This window comes from Rhincodon typus, chromosome 29, assembly GCF_021869965.1.
Source record: "Rhincodon typus isolate 14 chromosome 29, sRhiTyp1.1, whole genome shotgun sequence".
Classification (NCBI taxonomy): Eukaryota; Metazoa; Chordata; class Chondrichthyes; order Orectolobiformes; family Rhincodontidae; genus Rhincodon; species Rhincodon typus.
In genome coordinates, this window is record NC_063360.1 from 16,219,494 (window position 1) to 16,233,565 (window position 14,072).

At 42.8% G+C, this 14,072-nt stretch overlaps 1 protein-coding gene across 1 annotated transcript in view; it reads right to left on the reverse strand.

Moving 5' to 3' along the window:
• Positions 1-14,072, reverse strand: part of LOC109920522 (A disintegrin and metalloproteinase with thrombospondin motifs 6-like) — a 148,101-nt gene that overhangs the window by 3,539 nt on the left and 130,490 nt on the right. Inside the window, exons 24-27 of the mRNA XM_048613909.1 lie at positions 12,637-12,766; positions 8,374-8,578; positions 6,377-6,553; positions 3,387-3,543 (exon numbers count right to left, since the gene is read on the reverse strand). Of these exons, the coding sequence (XP_048469866.1) occupies positions 3,387-3,543; positions 6,377-6,553; positions 8,374-8,578; positions 12,637-12,766 (669 nt within the window). The remainder of the gene's footprint in view (positions 1-3,386; positions 3,544-6,376; positions 6,554-8,373; positions 8,579-12,636; positions 12,767-14,072) is intronic.

The following is a 14,072-nucleotide window of genomic DNA, read 5'->3' on the forward strand; positions in this document are numbered from 1 at the left end:
AGTTGATTTATTTGCTGCACATCCATTGTCTTTCAAAGATGGAAGGACGCCAGAAACATTTTCTTGAAAGGTAATTAACAATCTTCCAATTGTCTATAATTTGCATTGGTATAATTTGCAAAGTATTTGGAATGATATTCAAACCAATACTCTACAGATTGCCAATGCATCAGTAAGCTTCTTTATCAAGTTATTAAGCAGCCTCAAAGAAGATTTCATGATAAAATTATTGAGAGGACTTGGACTTAATCTTTTAAAATTTTGTGTGTTTGGTTTCAACAAACATTATGCTATTCTTATGTTTGCATTAAATTATATTTGAAAACATTCATTTACTTGGAGTTGGCCATTGTGAGAGAAGTGCGGATTCATGCAGCTGCCAGACCTGCTGAGCTTTTCCAGCAATTTCTGTTTCTGTTCCAGTCTCTGGAGAAGCTGTTTTGTCATGAACAACTAAATTGGAATGCATTCTGCTACAAAATTTTAAATTTTAATAGTAATAATTATGGCTTTTGACTTTTTGAGGAATCTCTAAATTTTTACTTCATTCTCTTACAATACACACAAAAGAGAAGTTCTTTTTCTAAGGGAACTGCAGTGTCAAATTGGGGAAAAAAAGAATCAATGACCATTTTTAAAATGTTAAATTTTAAATCTAAACAGATATCCTTTATACTAAGAGACATCGCCTCCAGGTGGTTGCAGTGAGATCTCAATGCGACTCTATTAATTTCAACATAGCTGTAACTTCTCGAGGTGCCTGATCCCAAAAGAAAAAGCATAGTGATATAATTAAAACTTTTATGATTTGATGACGGGTAAGTTATTTGAACAAGAAGTGCTTCTGTAGCTTTTCCTTTGATTTTAAATGTACTAACCCACTTTGAAAATCTGCCAGAATTTTGTGTGTCAGATTTAATTATATGGACAGAAGGCAGTGTGAATGTTCCACCCTGTCAATTGCACCAGCAAGATGTCCAAACCATGGTGATACCAGATCTCTGCCATTAATGTCAGAGGTGTACAAATATTTGAAATGACTGTTTCTCAATAAAAGGGAAGCACTGGTTTCCAGTTGGCAGTTAAATAGTAGCCAATATTGAGATGAGGAGCTTACTTTGTAGGTAATCACGAACACAAACTGAATCTCACCAGCATGTTTTAATGATATTGGCTGTTGAAAAAGTATTGGTGAACATATCAGTCCTTACCTTAACAATCATAAATGGGGCAAAAATTGGAAAATTACAAAACTGTGCAGATAGTAATTTAATCATAGAATCCCCACAGTGTGGAAACAGGCCATTTGGCCCAACAGGTCCATACTGACCCTCCAAAGAGCATCCCACCCAGACCCAATCCTCTATCCTATCGCTGTAATTCCTGTGGCTAATGCATCTAACCTACACATCCCTGAACACTGTGGGCAATTTAGCATGGCCAATTCACCCAACCAGCACATCTTTGGACTGTGGAAGGAAACTGGAGCACCTGGTGGAAAGCCACACAGACACAGGGAGAATGTGCAAACTCCAGTCACCCAAGGCTGGAATCAAACACGGTCCCTGGCACTGTGAGGCAGCATTGCTAACCACTGAGCCAACGTGCTGCCATTTCATTGGAGAGGGAATCTGTCTACAAGATTTCAGACCCAAGCCTGAAAGGGACTGTTCTCTCCTCAACATCCTGAACCTGAACATTTATCACTCTCAAAATCTGCTCTGCTCCTCACATCGCCTTCAAACAAGTGAAAGAGATGCAGCGTCTACTCTTTTGCTCTCTCCTTTCCAAGGTCCAGGACAATCTTCCCTGAGGAAACAAGTGATTAACTTGTGCTTCTCTCAATTGCATAAACTGTATTCACTGATGATGATACAGTGCCCCTACACTGGTCATCGAACATCTCCATTCAATTGAAAAGTGTGCTCCTCAGTTTCCCTTCACTTGTCATTTTAATTTTCTCATTCTGATCTCAGTTCTCCACGTTCTGATGAAGCTCGAGGAACCACACCTTGGTTTCGATGAGGCATTTTACAAACTTACAGCCTCAAAATTCAGTTCAATAATTTCAGGTTATCACCATTATTTCCATTTCTTTTAGACTGTTGATTCTGGTAATGATTCTGCCGATTTTCAATCTTTTTAAATGCATTTATGGGATGCGAGCATCAATGGCTGGGCTAGCATTTATTGTCCATCCCTAGGTGCTGTTGCAAAGGTGGAGATGAACTGCCTTCTTGTAGTGCTGCAGTCCATACACTGCGGGCACACTCAAAATGTATTGACATTCAAATATTCACTAAACCAAACTGTGATTAAATTTTTTAGAACGTGATTTACTTTCATCTTTCATCTTGTACCACATCACCCTTTATTATTTAATCACTCCTGTCTTCCACCATATCACAGACCTTCCCTTTTGTTCTTCGCTGTCCTTCCCCATCTTTACCTCCCTCTGTAGCTGTTTAAAACTCATTAGAACTTTTAAGCAACATCCAGTTTTGAACAAGATCACAGATCTGTAACAGCAACTCCCTCCACTGATACTGCCTGACCCGCTGAGTATTTCAGATCCTTCCATGTCCACCCTCCTCCCCAGCCCTGTAATCTCCTCCAGTCCCACAACCATCTGAGATAACTCTGCTATAGTTGGCACTCCTGTCTCACAGTGCCACGGACCCGGGTTTTATTCTCCCCTGCTACTGTCTGTATGAAGTTTACACATTCCCCCTACATCTGTGTGGGTTTCCTCCGGGTGTTCCATTTTCCTCCCATAGTCCAAAAGTGTGCAGGTAAGGTGGATTGCCCATGCTAAATTGTCCATAATGTGCAGGGATGTACAGGCTAGGTGGATTAGCCTTGAGAAATGCAGAATTACAGGGATGGGGTGGGTCTGGGTGATATGCTCTTTGGAAGGTCGGTGTGGACTCGATGGGCAGAATGGACTGCTTCCACACTATGATTTTATGATTCTATCTGCACTCGTCTAATTCTTGTCACTTGTGCATTTCTGCTTTTAAGTACCCGCCTCTGATGGTTGCACCTTCAATTTGCTAATTTCTAAGCTCTAAAGCTTTCCAAGCTCTGCCTTACTTTTGCTCTTCAAAGCATTTCTGAAAACCACCTCTTTGACTGCCATCTGACCTCATATTTCAATACGTGGCTCAGTGTTATAACCTGTTTTAGGAGATGCTTGTGATTTGTCTTGGGATATTATATTTAATTGTGTTTATGGTGCGATATTAATGGATGTTTTGTTACTGTTTCCAGTTTATGTTCCAGATGAAGCTGTTCATCTAAGACCTAAATACATTTTTTTTCTCATATAACCGTTGCAATGAGATGAAATGAGAGTTATGCAACAGTACGAAAAGATACAGATTTACCTTCTGGATTCTCAGTGGGAAGAGCTTCACATCTGCTCTCACACTGCTGCATGGCTGCAGGTCGATTGGTCTCTGGACATTCCATGGAAGGCTGACCAATATAAGTCAAGCACTGAACCATTCGCATCTGCTGACCCAGACCACACTGTACAGAACACTAAGGGAAAGAAACAAAATGCAGACGTCAGCCCAAGGAGGTATGGAGTAAAGCATCATAAGATTATTCACTGAGAAGAAAGCAGTGAAATTTTACAGCTTCTTTAATACCCAGGATAACAGCTGTCACTACGTGTTGTATATCTCATGGTGGTGTCATGTGTTAGACATTAATCCAGAAGTCATATTTTCTAACAAATTAGATGTCTGGCCAGTTAATATGCCTTTGGTGAGACTTGTTGTTAGTTGAACGTTGGCCAGAATACTGGGAGAGAACCTAGATCTTTTTCAAAAGATGATTTATATCTACCTGAGCAGATGGAAACAGCTTCAGTTTAACTTCTCATCCAAAAGCCAGAAGCTTGGAGAATGTTACAATACCCTCTGGGCTTCACTCATGTGTCAGCCTAGGATATATGCTCCATTTCTGGAGTCACACCTGTCTTCACAAATTTGCACTCAAGGGTGAATGTGCAACGAGCTGAGCCAAGCTGCTTCCATTAAAGTAGGCAGTGTGACTGGGTCCCCTTCCAAAGAAGGGGGAAGGTTCAAAATAGCATCTGGAATAAACTGAAAAAGTGATCTTAATTGTGTTAGAACTTTTTTTCTTAAACCTAAATATGTGCCACTGCTTGTTTACATTTTTAAAATTAATTTCCCATGGTGGATGTGAACTTGAGAGACTGGCTCTTGGCATAAAACATAAATAGAAGGGGAGGAGATAGTAAGAACTGCCGATGCAGGAGTCTGAGATAACACAGTGTGGAGCTGGATGAACACAGCAGGTCAGGCAGCATCAGAGGAGCAGGAAAGCTGACGTTTTGGGTCTTCACCCTTCTTCAGAAATGGGGGAGGGGGGAGGGAGCTCTCAAATAAATAGAGTGGAGGAGTGGGGCGGGGGAAGGTAGGTGGGATGGTGATAGGTGAGTGCAGGTAGGCAGTGGTGGGGATTGGTCAGTGAGGTGGGATAAGTGGATAGGTGGGAGAGAAGATGGACAGGTCAAGGAGGCGGGGATGAGAGGGAGGGTTGGTCATGGGATGAGGCTGGGGGTGGGGAGATTTTGAAACTCATAAAGTCCACATTGAGACCATTGGGTTGTAAACTTTCAAGGCGGAATATGAGGTGCTGCTCCTCCAGTTTCTGGGTGGCGTCATTGTGACACGGGAGGAGGTCCAGGATGGACACGTCATCCAAGGAGTGGGAGGGGGAGTTGACATGGCTACACTGGCACTATCCCCCACCTCTTCCTCCACTACATCGATGACTGTATCAGCGCCGCCTCGTGCTCCCGTGAGGAGCTTGAACAGTTCATCAACTTTACTAACACCTTTCATCCCAACCTCAAGTTCACCTGGACCATCTCTGATACCTCTGTCTCCTTCCTGGACCTCTCTGTCTCCATCTCTGGCAACCACCTGGAAACTGATATCTATTTCAAGCCTACCGACTCCCATAGCTACCTAGAATACACCTCCTCTCACCCACCTTCCTGCAAGAATGCGATCCCCTATTCCCAATTCCTCCGCCTCCGCTGCATCTGCTCCCAAGATGAAGCGTTCCACTCCTGAACATCCCAGATGTCTTCGTATTCAAGGACTGCAACTTCCCCCCTTCAGTGTTAGAAAACGCTCTCGACCGCATCTCTTGCGTTTCCTGCTCCTCTGCCCTCACATCCCCTCCCCGTAACAAAAACAAAGACAGAATTCCCCTTGTCCTCACGTATCACCCCATTAACCTCTGGATTCAACGCATCATTCTCCGCCACTTCCGCCACCTGCAATCTGACTCCACTACGAAGGATATATTTCCCTCTCCACCCCTGTCTGCCTTCCGAAGGGACTGCTCTCTCTGTGACTCCCTCGTCTGCTCCACACTCCCCTCTAACCCCACTACCCCGGCACATTTCCCTGCAACCGCAGGAAGTGCGACACCTGCCCCTAAACCTCCCTCCTCACCTCCATCCAGGCCCCAAAAAAACCTTCCACATTAAATAGATGTTCACCTGCCCATCCGCTAATGTGGTCTATTGTGTCCATTGCTCCCGATGTGGCCTCTTCTACATCGGGGAGACCAAGTGGAGGCTTGCAGACCACTTTGTAGAGCACCTGCACTCAGTTCGCAACAAACGACAACGCCTCCCAGTCGCGAACCACTTCAACTCCCCCTCCCACTCCCTGGGCGACATGTCCATCCTGGGCCTCCTCTAGTGTCACAATGATGCCACCTGGAAACTGGAGGAGCAGCACCTCATATTCTGCCATGGGACCCTACAACCCAATAGTTTCAATGTGGATTTTACTAGCTTCAAAATCTCCCCACCCCTGGCCTCATCCCGTGACCAACCCTCCCTCTCATCCCCGCCTCTTTGACCTGTCCGTCTTCTCTCCCACCTATCCGCTCCTCCACCTCACTGACCAATCCCCACCACTCCCTACCTGCACTCACCTATCGCCATCCCACCTACCTTCCCCAGCCCCACCCCTCCTCTCTCTATTTACTTCAGGGCTCCCTTCCCCCTCCTCCATTTCTGAAGAAGGGTCCCGACCCGAAACGTCAGCTTTCTTGCTCCTCTGAAGCTGCCTGGCCTGCTGTGTTCCTCCCACTCTACACTGTGTTATCTCTGAGAAGGGAAGGTGTTGTTGATCCAATGAGTTTGGGGTTAAGTATAAGTAGAAACTTTATTCACAAATGGCTTCACGAGTTACACCCGGAACTAATTCTTCAAGTCTTGAGTCTAGGCTTGAATGAATGAAAAAGGCTTTACTTTATGGGGCCTTTATCTTCAAATTACTTTCCTGAAATAGTCAATGGCATGTATTATTAGATTGATTACCGGACTCCATTCTCCGGCTACCCAGCGAGGAAGTGGACATCGCTGTGAAGTACATCGAATTCGGGTGGGAGGTTTGGAGTCCGCAGGACAATGGGAAGCTGGATATGTCACAGTGTAGTCGCTGCTCTTGCAAAGTACGATACGATGCCGATAACCTATTCCACAACTTGGTGTGCACTGTTAATAAAAAGAGAAAGGCATGCTTAAAATTTTGAAAGGTGCTACACATTTCACCAGGATTCATTTTATCCTACAAGTTGGATGCAACCATCAAAAGTACATAAAGACTCAAAATTTTCCTGCAGTGTTCTCAGGACAGAATTTTTATTCACCTCATAGATGCCTTTCCATCTAAAGTTCCAGGAAAGTGGATATTATATCCTGAGGGTAGGTGACTACATCAATAAAGGAACAACGCTGATGTCTCCTTCAGGAGAGAAGCAAGGGATTTAGACGTGGAATCTGGTTGTTGCATTAAATGGATGACCACAACTGCCACAAGAAGAAAATTAATTCCATAAATGGTCTTTGTTTCAGAGTTTCAGATTTCCAGCATCCGCAGTTTTCTGCTTTTATTGATAAATGGTATGACTTTATCCGGTATTTGGTTTTCCAAAAGCAATTAATCACTTTATTAAAGACTTTCAACAAAGGAGCTGTAAAGTGAAAGTTGTATAAATGTACAGAGTTGGAGGAACATATAATTCTTGGAGAGCTGTAGAAGGCTGTAGGAGGTTTCAGAGATAGGATGGGGCATAACTATGAAGTGATTTGAATGTGGAATGACAATTTGAAAATTACGGAGTTGATGACCCTGGAGTAAATACAGATCAATAAACACAGAGATGGCGGGCGGGTTGGATTCAGTGCAAGTGAGAACACAGGCAGCAGAGTTTGGATGAACTCAAATTTATGGAAGACGGAAGGTCAGCCAGGAAAGTACTGGAGGTAATGAAAGCAGGGATGAGGATTGCAGCAGAAGGGAAGGATCAAAGAATGTGGTCAGAACCTTTGATTTCACCTCTTTGGTTTTCTTTAACATGTCTAATTCCACATCAACACGGGTGTGGAAATTTGACTAACTTGAGGTATGTTCATTTCACAGCTGGAAATAGAATTTGCGAACAATTGTTCCTCTTTCTCTTCTAGTGTATATTATCATCTAATGTGGTCAGAGGAATGCCTGTGGCCTAATGAAATGAGGGAACAAGTGATGGACATATTAATTAAGAGTTAATTGGGTTCTCATTAATTGTATAAATGTGAGGAGCCAGTAATCAAGTTTTATGGAGTGTGGTTCTTTAAAAGAAAGTTTTCACATAAAAGTGTGTACTTAAATTCTATTTAACTGAAGTTACCTGTTGGAGTCTGACAGTAAATGTATAATCTCACTTCCACAAACATATATTTCTCTCTACGTTCATTGTCAAAAATTTGATTTCCCACTTCAAGGGTCCTGCAACCTCTTCAGCCATTCTTCTATTTTTAAAAAGGTTCTACAAGATTGTACTGTTTCCTTTTATATATCTGTTTACCCTTTTTCATATCATTCATGATGTATCCCAATATCTCCCCACTACAGATATGCACAAAAGATGTAGCGCACATCTGGAGTATCCTCTGCCTGGGAGCACTCAAATCCAATTGTCATTCCTGTCTTGATGTCAACATTCAAGCACTATAGACAGAAACTGCAGTGAGAAACACTGACATTCCCCATCTATTTCCTTCCTGGGTAATTTGTGGGATCAGGAAGCTGCGGTGGGTGGGGGTTGGAGAGATTCACACTGGCTCTGGATCCACCTCAAACTGCAGGGATTGTATCACAGTTCCACTCCTTTCAATCACGTGAAGATCTACCCAAAAACAAAAATGATGCATCTTGGCTTGCAATTAAATATCCTTGAGTTGCATCGGAATATTTCTTTGACTATCAATAAACAATTCCATTTTGATTGAAGACTTAAACCTTACGAGTAGAATGAAGTACACATTACCTCAGACCAATCGAGAGGAACCCATTCCGGTGGGCAGGTATGGTTATTGCAGCTTTCCTTTATCAGGGGGCGTTCACTGATACAGTGACTATCATCCAGTATTTTTTGCTCAGAAGCAGTGACCTTTTGGACACATACAACATCACGAGTGCGAAGTCCCCCACTGCAGGTCCGACTACACTCGGACCATTCACCTACAATCCAGCTGGAAAATGGAAAATATGAAATGACTTTATGTTCATGGATAAACACATAAAGGAGGTCTCGTGGCACATTGAGTATTATCCCTGCCTCTGAACCAGAAGCTCCAGGTTTGAGTCCCAGTACTTGATGGTCAAGGAAGGAGCATTCAAAACATGGCTACATAGACTGACTGACAACCTACAAATCTTTCCAAGACATGCCACTGGGTAGGTGACAGGTTTGGGAGAGGTCTTTGATCAGCTGTGCGATGCAAACAAGGCTGGAGCCTCTATTATCACGAGCCATAGCTTGAGACTATAACATATACAAAATGAAAAATACACATTGCCACAGTAACATAAAGTCCCTGAATGATCCATATGTGCTGCCACCACCAACCCAAACTCATAAATACACAAAATGAACACCTCATTGACAGTGCACTCTTCAAATACCTGACATCAATGTTAGGTGGCTTGTTTGTTTGTCTGGATTGTCTTGATTTTTGCAGACACATGCATTCATTCTAGTTACTTATGCACTTCGAGTATTTGCTTCTGAAACTGGGATCCATGATAAAGCTCGACATATCTGAAAATAATGTCAATGGCTGATGAAAGTTAGCCTCAATTTAACTGTGCATAAGTTGTGTTACAGGGCAGTCACCAAACTCCTGACTTGTATAATAAGAGGCTCAGGCAACTTTAACAGTCGGGGATGGTCACAAGTCAGATGCCTCAAGCAAACATCTTCTATATCCACAAGCATCCATTCCCTCCACCACCAATGCTCAGTGCCAGCAGTGTGTACTATCTATGTGATGCACTACAGAAATTCACCAAAGATCCTCAGGCAGCATCTTCCAGACTCACGGCCACTTTTGTCTAGAAGGACAAGCGAAGCAGATATGTGGGAACACTATCACCTTCAAGTTCCCCTCCAAGCCACTCACCATCCTGACTTGGAAATATACTGCCGTTCCTTCACTGTTGCTGGGTCAAAATCCTGCCATTCTCCCTCCCTAATGGCAGGAGGACTGCAGCAGTTCAAGAGGGTAGCTCACCACCACCTTCTCCAGGGCAACAAGGGTTGGACAATAAATGCTGGTCAGCCAGCAATGCCCATGTTCCACAAATGAATTTTAAAAAAAAGTGGGAGGCACCAGCTGACTGGCGATCAGGGTACAATTTTGGACAGTAGGTATCCACCAACTGGCACCAAAAGATTGGGCACAGCTTAACAGAGCAAGTCATGGGATGGTATTTTGAGAGGCTGTCATTCTGGGAAGAGGGGAAGGGGCAGATAGAACCAAAAAGAGGAGAAGAGTTAAAATATCCTTTGGAACAAAATTTGTCCCTAAAATAAAAAGAAAATAAAATTTAATTGATGACAAAAACGGGCAAGAGTCACGTCACAAGATTAATTCGGGATTGTTACTGCTGCTGCTTGTGCTTCCTGCTAATTAACATGATTGCAGTGTGTAGCCAGTGCCAAATGTGCTGGTGAGTGACTGCATACCACCCCAGAGAGTGAAAAATTGGGAGAGAGTGGCTTTAGCCACAGCTTGGCCTGCATCTCTTAAGCCAGAAGTTGCATCTTGAAGGGGAAATACATTGCATCTGGAAGTCAGTCTGCAACTGATTCTGACCTTGGGAAGACACAAGAATGGTATAACTGCCTCAGTCACATTAACAAACTGGAAGTCGATTGGAAAAATTCCATTCAACCTCCTTTACAAGGTTGTTAATGAAATTAACTGGCTACCTACCATGTGAGGGCAGGTAGCCTTGCTGCCCACAAAACTAACTTGGCAAAAATGGCTGATACTAGCGATGGGGTTTGAGAAACTGGTATATTTGCTTGGTGCTATCAATTTCGGGAACGATCTGCCTCTATTTGCAACCTTGGCGGGGTGCAAAATATTCAGGTTTAAGATTTTCTGACATTGCATTGAAGACCTTGGTGTAGAGGAGTTGCTGGAGGGCAGAGATGTCCTGTATTCACAGGAGGCCCTCCAGATAAAACTTACATTACAGTGTGAAAGAGTTAGAATGTCAGAAGTCTATCCTCAAGGACCTGATGCAGTGCTGAATGACCTTGTAAGAGTAGTTGAGGTCAACTAATGTGCCTTTAATTGTCATATCACACCGATGCATCAACTAACCCCAGCTATCACTCACCATCCTCCTTTAATCAAGAGTCATACCAATTTTCAACACAAGTATCACTGCTCTAAATCTCACACCCACACATCATTGAAAGGTAACATTATTATTGACAACCACATCAGCCGAACTGATCGCATGACATTCACTGATACACCTCTTTCTGTCTTGCAAAAGAAGACACACAATCAGGGACAGAAGATGTTAATGGTGTAGGGCAGATATGGCTGCATGTCTTATCCCCATGAAATAGACAGTAGTCATACTACTGGAGAAGCTTTAACCAAGGCCCCAGTTGGGAGTCGGGCTGAAATGAGCAAAGATGCTGGTATTTTCAGACCTGAACCTTCTTTTCACTCACTCTCCCTTTACCAACATTTTTTTCTGATGTAGAAGCTGAAGCTTGGGTAAAAGCATGAACCTCTTACTCCCTAAAGTGCACACCTGTTCACTGCAATTCCATTTTTATCCTTCTCCTCTCAGATACTCGGACAATAGTGGGAGATGGTGATGACGAAGAAACACTGGCTCTCGATCACACATTCAAAGTCTTGAGCTTAGACACTGTAATTGTGTGTAGTTTACAGGACAGCTCAGAAGCGCACCTGGTGAGACACCTGGGTACTGTTGGCTGCAGCCAGGTCAGGAATCAAGGCCAGTGCATTACCAGTGCCACGAGGGGAACATTCAAACACGGGTGACATTTGCTGGACATGGATAGAGTTTTAAGGCAGTTGCCTACAAAAGAATTTTGATTGGAATACACAGTGGAATGCTTGGTGCATTGGGAGCCCTGCCAGAAAACCTGCCAGCAATGTTAAACAGCATGGCAAAGGCAAGCACTGACTTAGCACAGAACCTTGCACAGAGCTTAACGCCCAGCCTGTTGGACCATCCAGCATGGAATGGTGACCAATCCCATTACCACACTTGAAGACCCACTGTAATGTCGATGAGATGTGGTCGATGTCTCAGTTTTTATTGTGGCACAAATGGAAGTTACCCAATGCACTGCAATATGCTGCAATGGAAACTTAGATTTCACTCAAACAAGGTCAGACTGCAGCCAACCTTGGCGTCAACTTTGGCCTCAATGCCACTCTATGCTTGTCTGTGCCCTTTTAACATGTGATTCAACATATATATGGCTTTAATGTAAGTTATTCCCAACAGTTTACCTGCACAGTTTGAAAGCATTTTCTGAAATAGGAACAACTGATCTTCAATGAGTTGATGTGAGAAAATTATAGAATGACACAGCTCAGATGGGGGACACTCAGTCCATCATGCTTGTGCTGGTTCTTGGAAAGTTAGTTTCTATTCCCCTCCTCTTTCCCTGGAAATCTTTACCCTTCATGAGTTAAGCCACTTCTTTTTTGATCGTTACCTTTGGATTTGCTTCAATATGCTTTTAGGCAGTACATTCCAGATCATGAAACATGCATACACACATGCTCCCTTAAATCATCCAAGTCATTGGCATAAATTGCAAAGAGACGAGGCCCAGCACAAACCTTTGCAGGATCCCACTCTTCATATTCTTCCAATCAGAAAAATAATTAATTATGCATGCTCTCTGTTTTCTGTCAGCCATCCAGTCTTCAAGCTATGCTAATATTATACCCCATACCATGAGGGTCGAAGATTCAAATTTGAAATAATTGTATTTAAGCATTGTAAGGGCATTTAGAGTATTAACCAGAGGCAAAAGTAATTTTGCAAAAATGTAAAATGGAACCAGATTTTGTGAACCAAGACAGTTTCCTCAGTGGCTCTGGAAGGTGTTCCATTTATTGTTATTGAATAAACTCAGGCATTGATCAGATGAAATTTTGCCCATTCCATTGTGTTTGTGGTAGTGTGACATAGCTATAACATTTGCTGTAAGTATTGACCCAGTTCTTGTGTTACTTACACTGATGTACATGGCTCAGTGTTACAAGCACGTTGTTTTTCTGGAAGTTTGTTTTCACTGTTACAGTAATGAGCAGAAACAACAGAATTATCATCCAGTTTCTTGCACACGACAGCCTGTGCCTGTATACCTATACAGGAATGATAAAGTTTGATAATCAGTGAAACTGAAGATGTGCTAACAATCATGGAGATCATTGCTTAAAAACCATAAATGTACAGTTCATCAGCTCTTGTAAATTCTGTGCAATTGTATTAATTTGATCCTGAAGTTAGTCTGAAGAAGAAAGAACTAATGGAAACATCCAAGACTCAATTATTTTATTTATTCTTTATTGTTTTGTTGCTTATTTTGGCATATTCAACTCAAATGCATAACTATAGCTAAAATATTACAGGGGAATTTTACAATCTGGCAGCCTTGTGTGGTTGCTGGGACAGGGAGGGGAAGAAAAGTGGGTAAACGGTGTTGCAAACTCATGGGAACATGAGTGCACAGGAAGCATGCAGTCTGTGCATCATTGGATGTTGCCACATTGAGGCCTGCAATCAGGCTTCAACATTTCCATGAGCTCAGCAGGTGTGCAATTTTCCCAAGGGCTGCCCAGAATTGGTCAGGCCAAAATTGGATTCACCTCATTGAATTTTATCTCCCTTAAGGCACTGACCACAGAGATTCTGGCACATTCTGAACAAAATGCCTCAAGGGCCAGTAAATTGTGTAAAAGAACAGGCTGCATATACCAATGCTGAATGTGGGACACAAAACCAGCCCTGATGTGCGACTTCAAGTTGAAGCACGTTATCTAATTTATCAAAAAATACACATGGGAAATTTGTCAGGCAATGTCGCTAAATTGAACTTCATGGTCATTAATAAACATTTTCTGATGTTAATTGTGCATCTACCCATCTGTTAAATTTGTAATCACCTGCAATATCTGCAGTAGGCTGTGTATGTATACTCGGTCTGCCATCTTTTCAGTTGCAAATTTCTGTGCAGGTGAGCACTGGCATTTTCCCAGATAACCAATCTCGGTACTATGTGGTATTTGCATCTCTCCCAGTAGGTGGTACAGGTTAAGGTTGATTGGTGTGGCTTACTGCCACCAATCCACCACTTTGCTGTGTCTTGGGCTTATCCAATGAATACTGATGGAGGATATACCACCATGGAGTATCTAAAGGAGAGCGACTGTTCTCAGATAACATGAAAGTTTGCTGTATGATAGCAATAAGTACAACCACATTTGATCACACATAATTACTAAGACCTTAGGAAGCGAGTACAGATACATTCTCTCCATTCACAGACTGTGTGTGACATCCAGAGGATGGATGGAGCCAACATAACATAAGCACTAAACCCTTCAGAACCATTCCCTGATACAATCAGGTCATGGGATAAATTTTTCAAACAAATTACTTTGTGTTTTT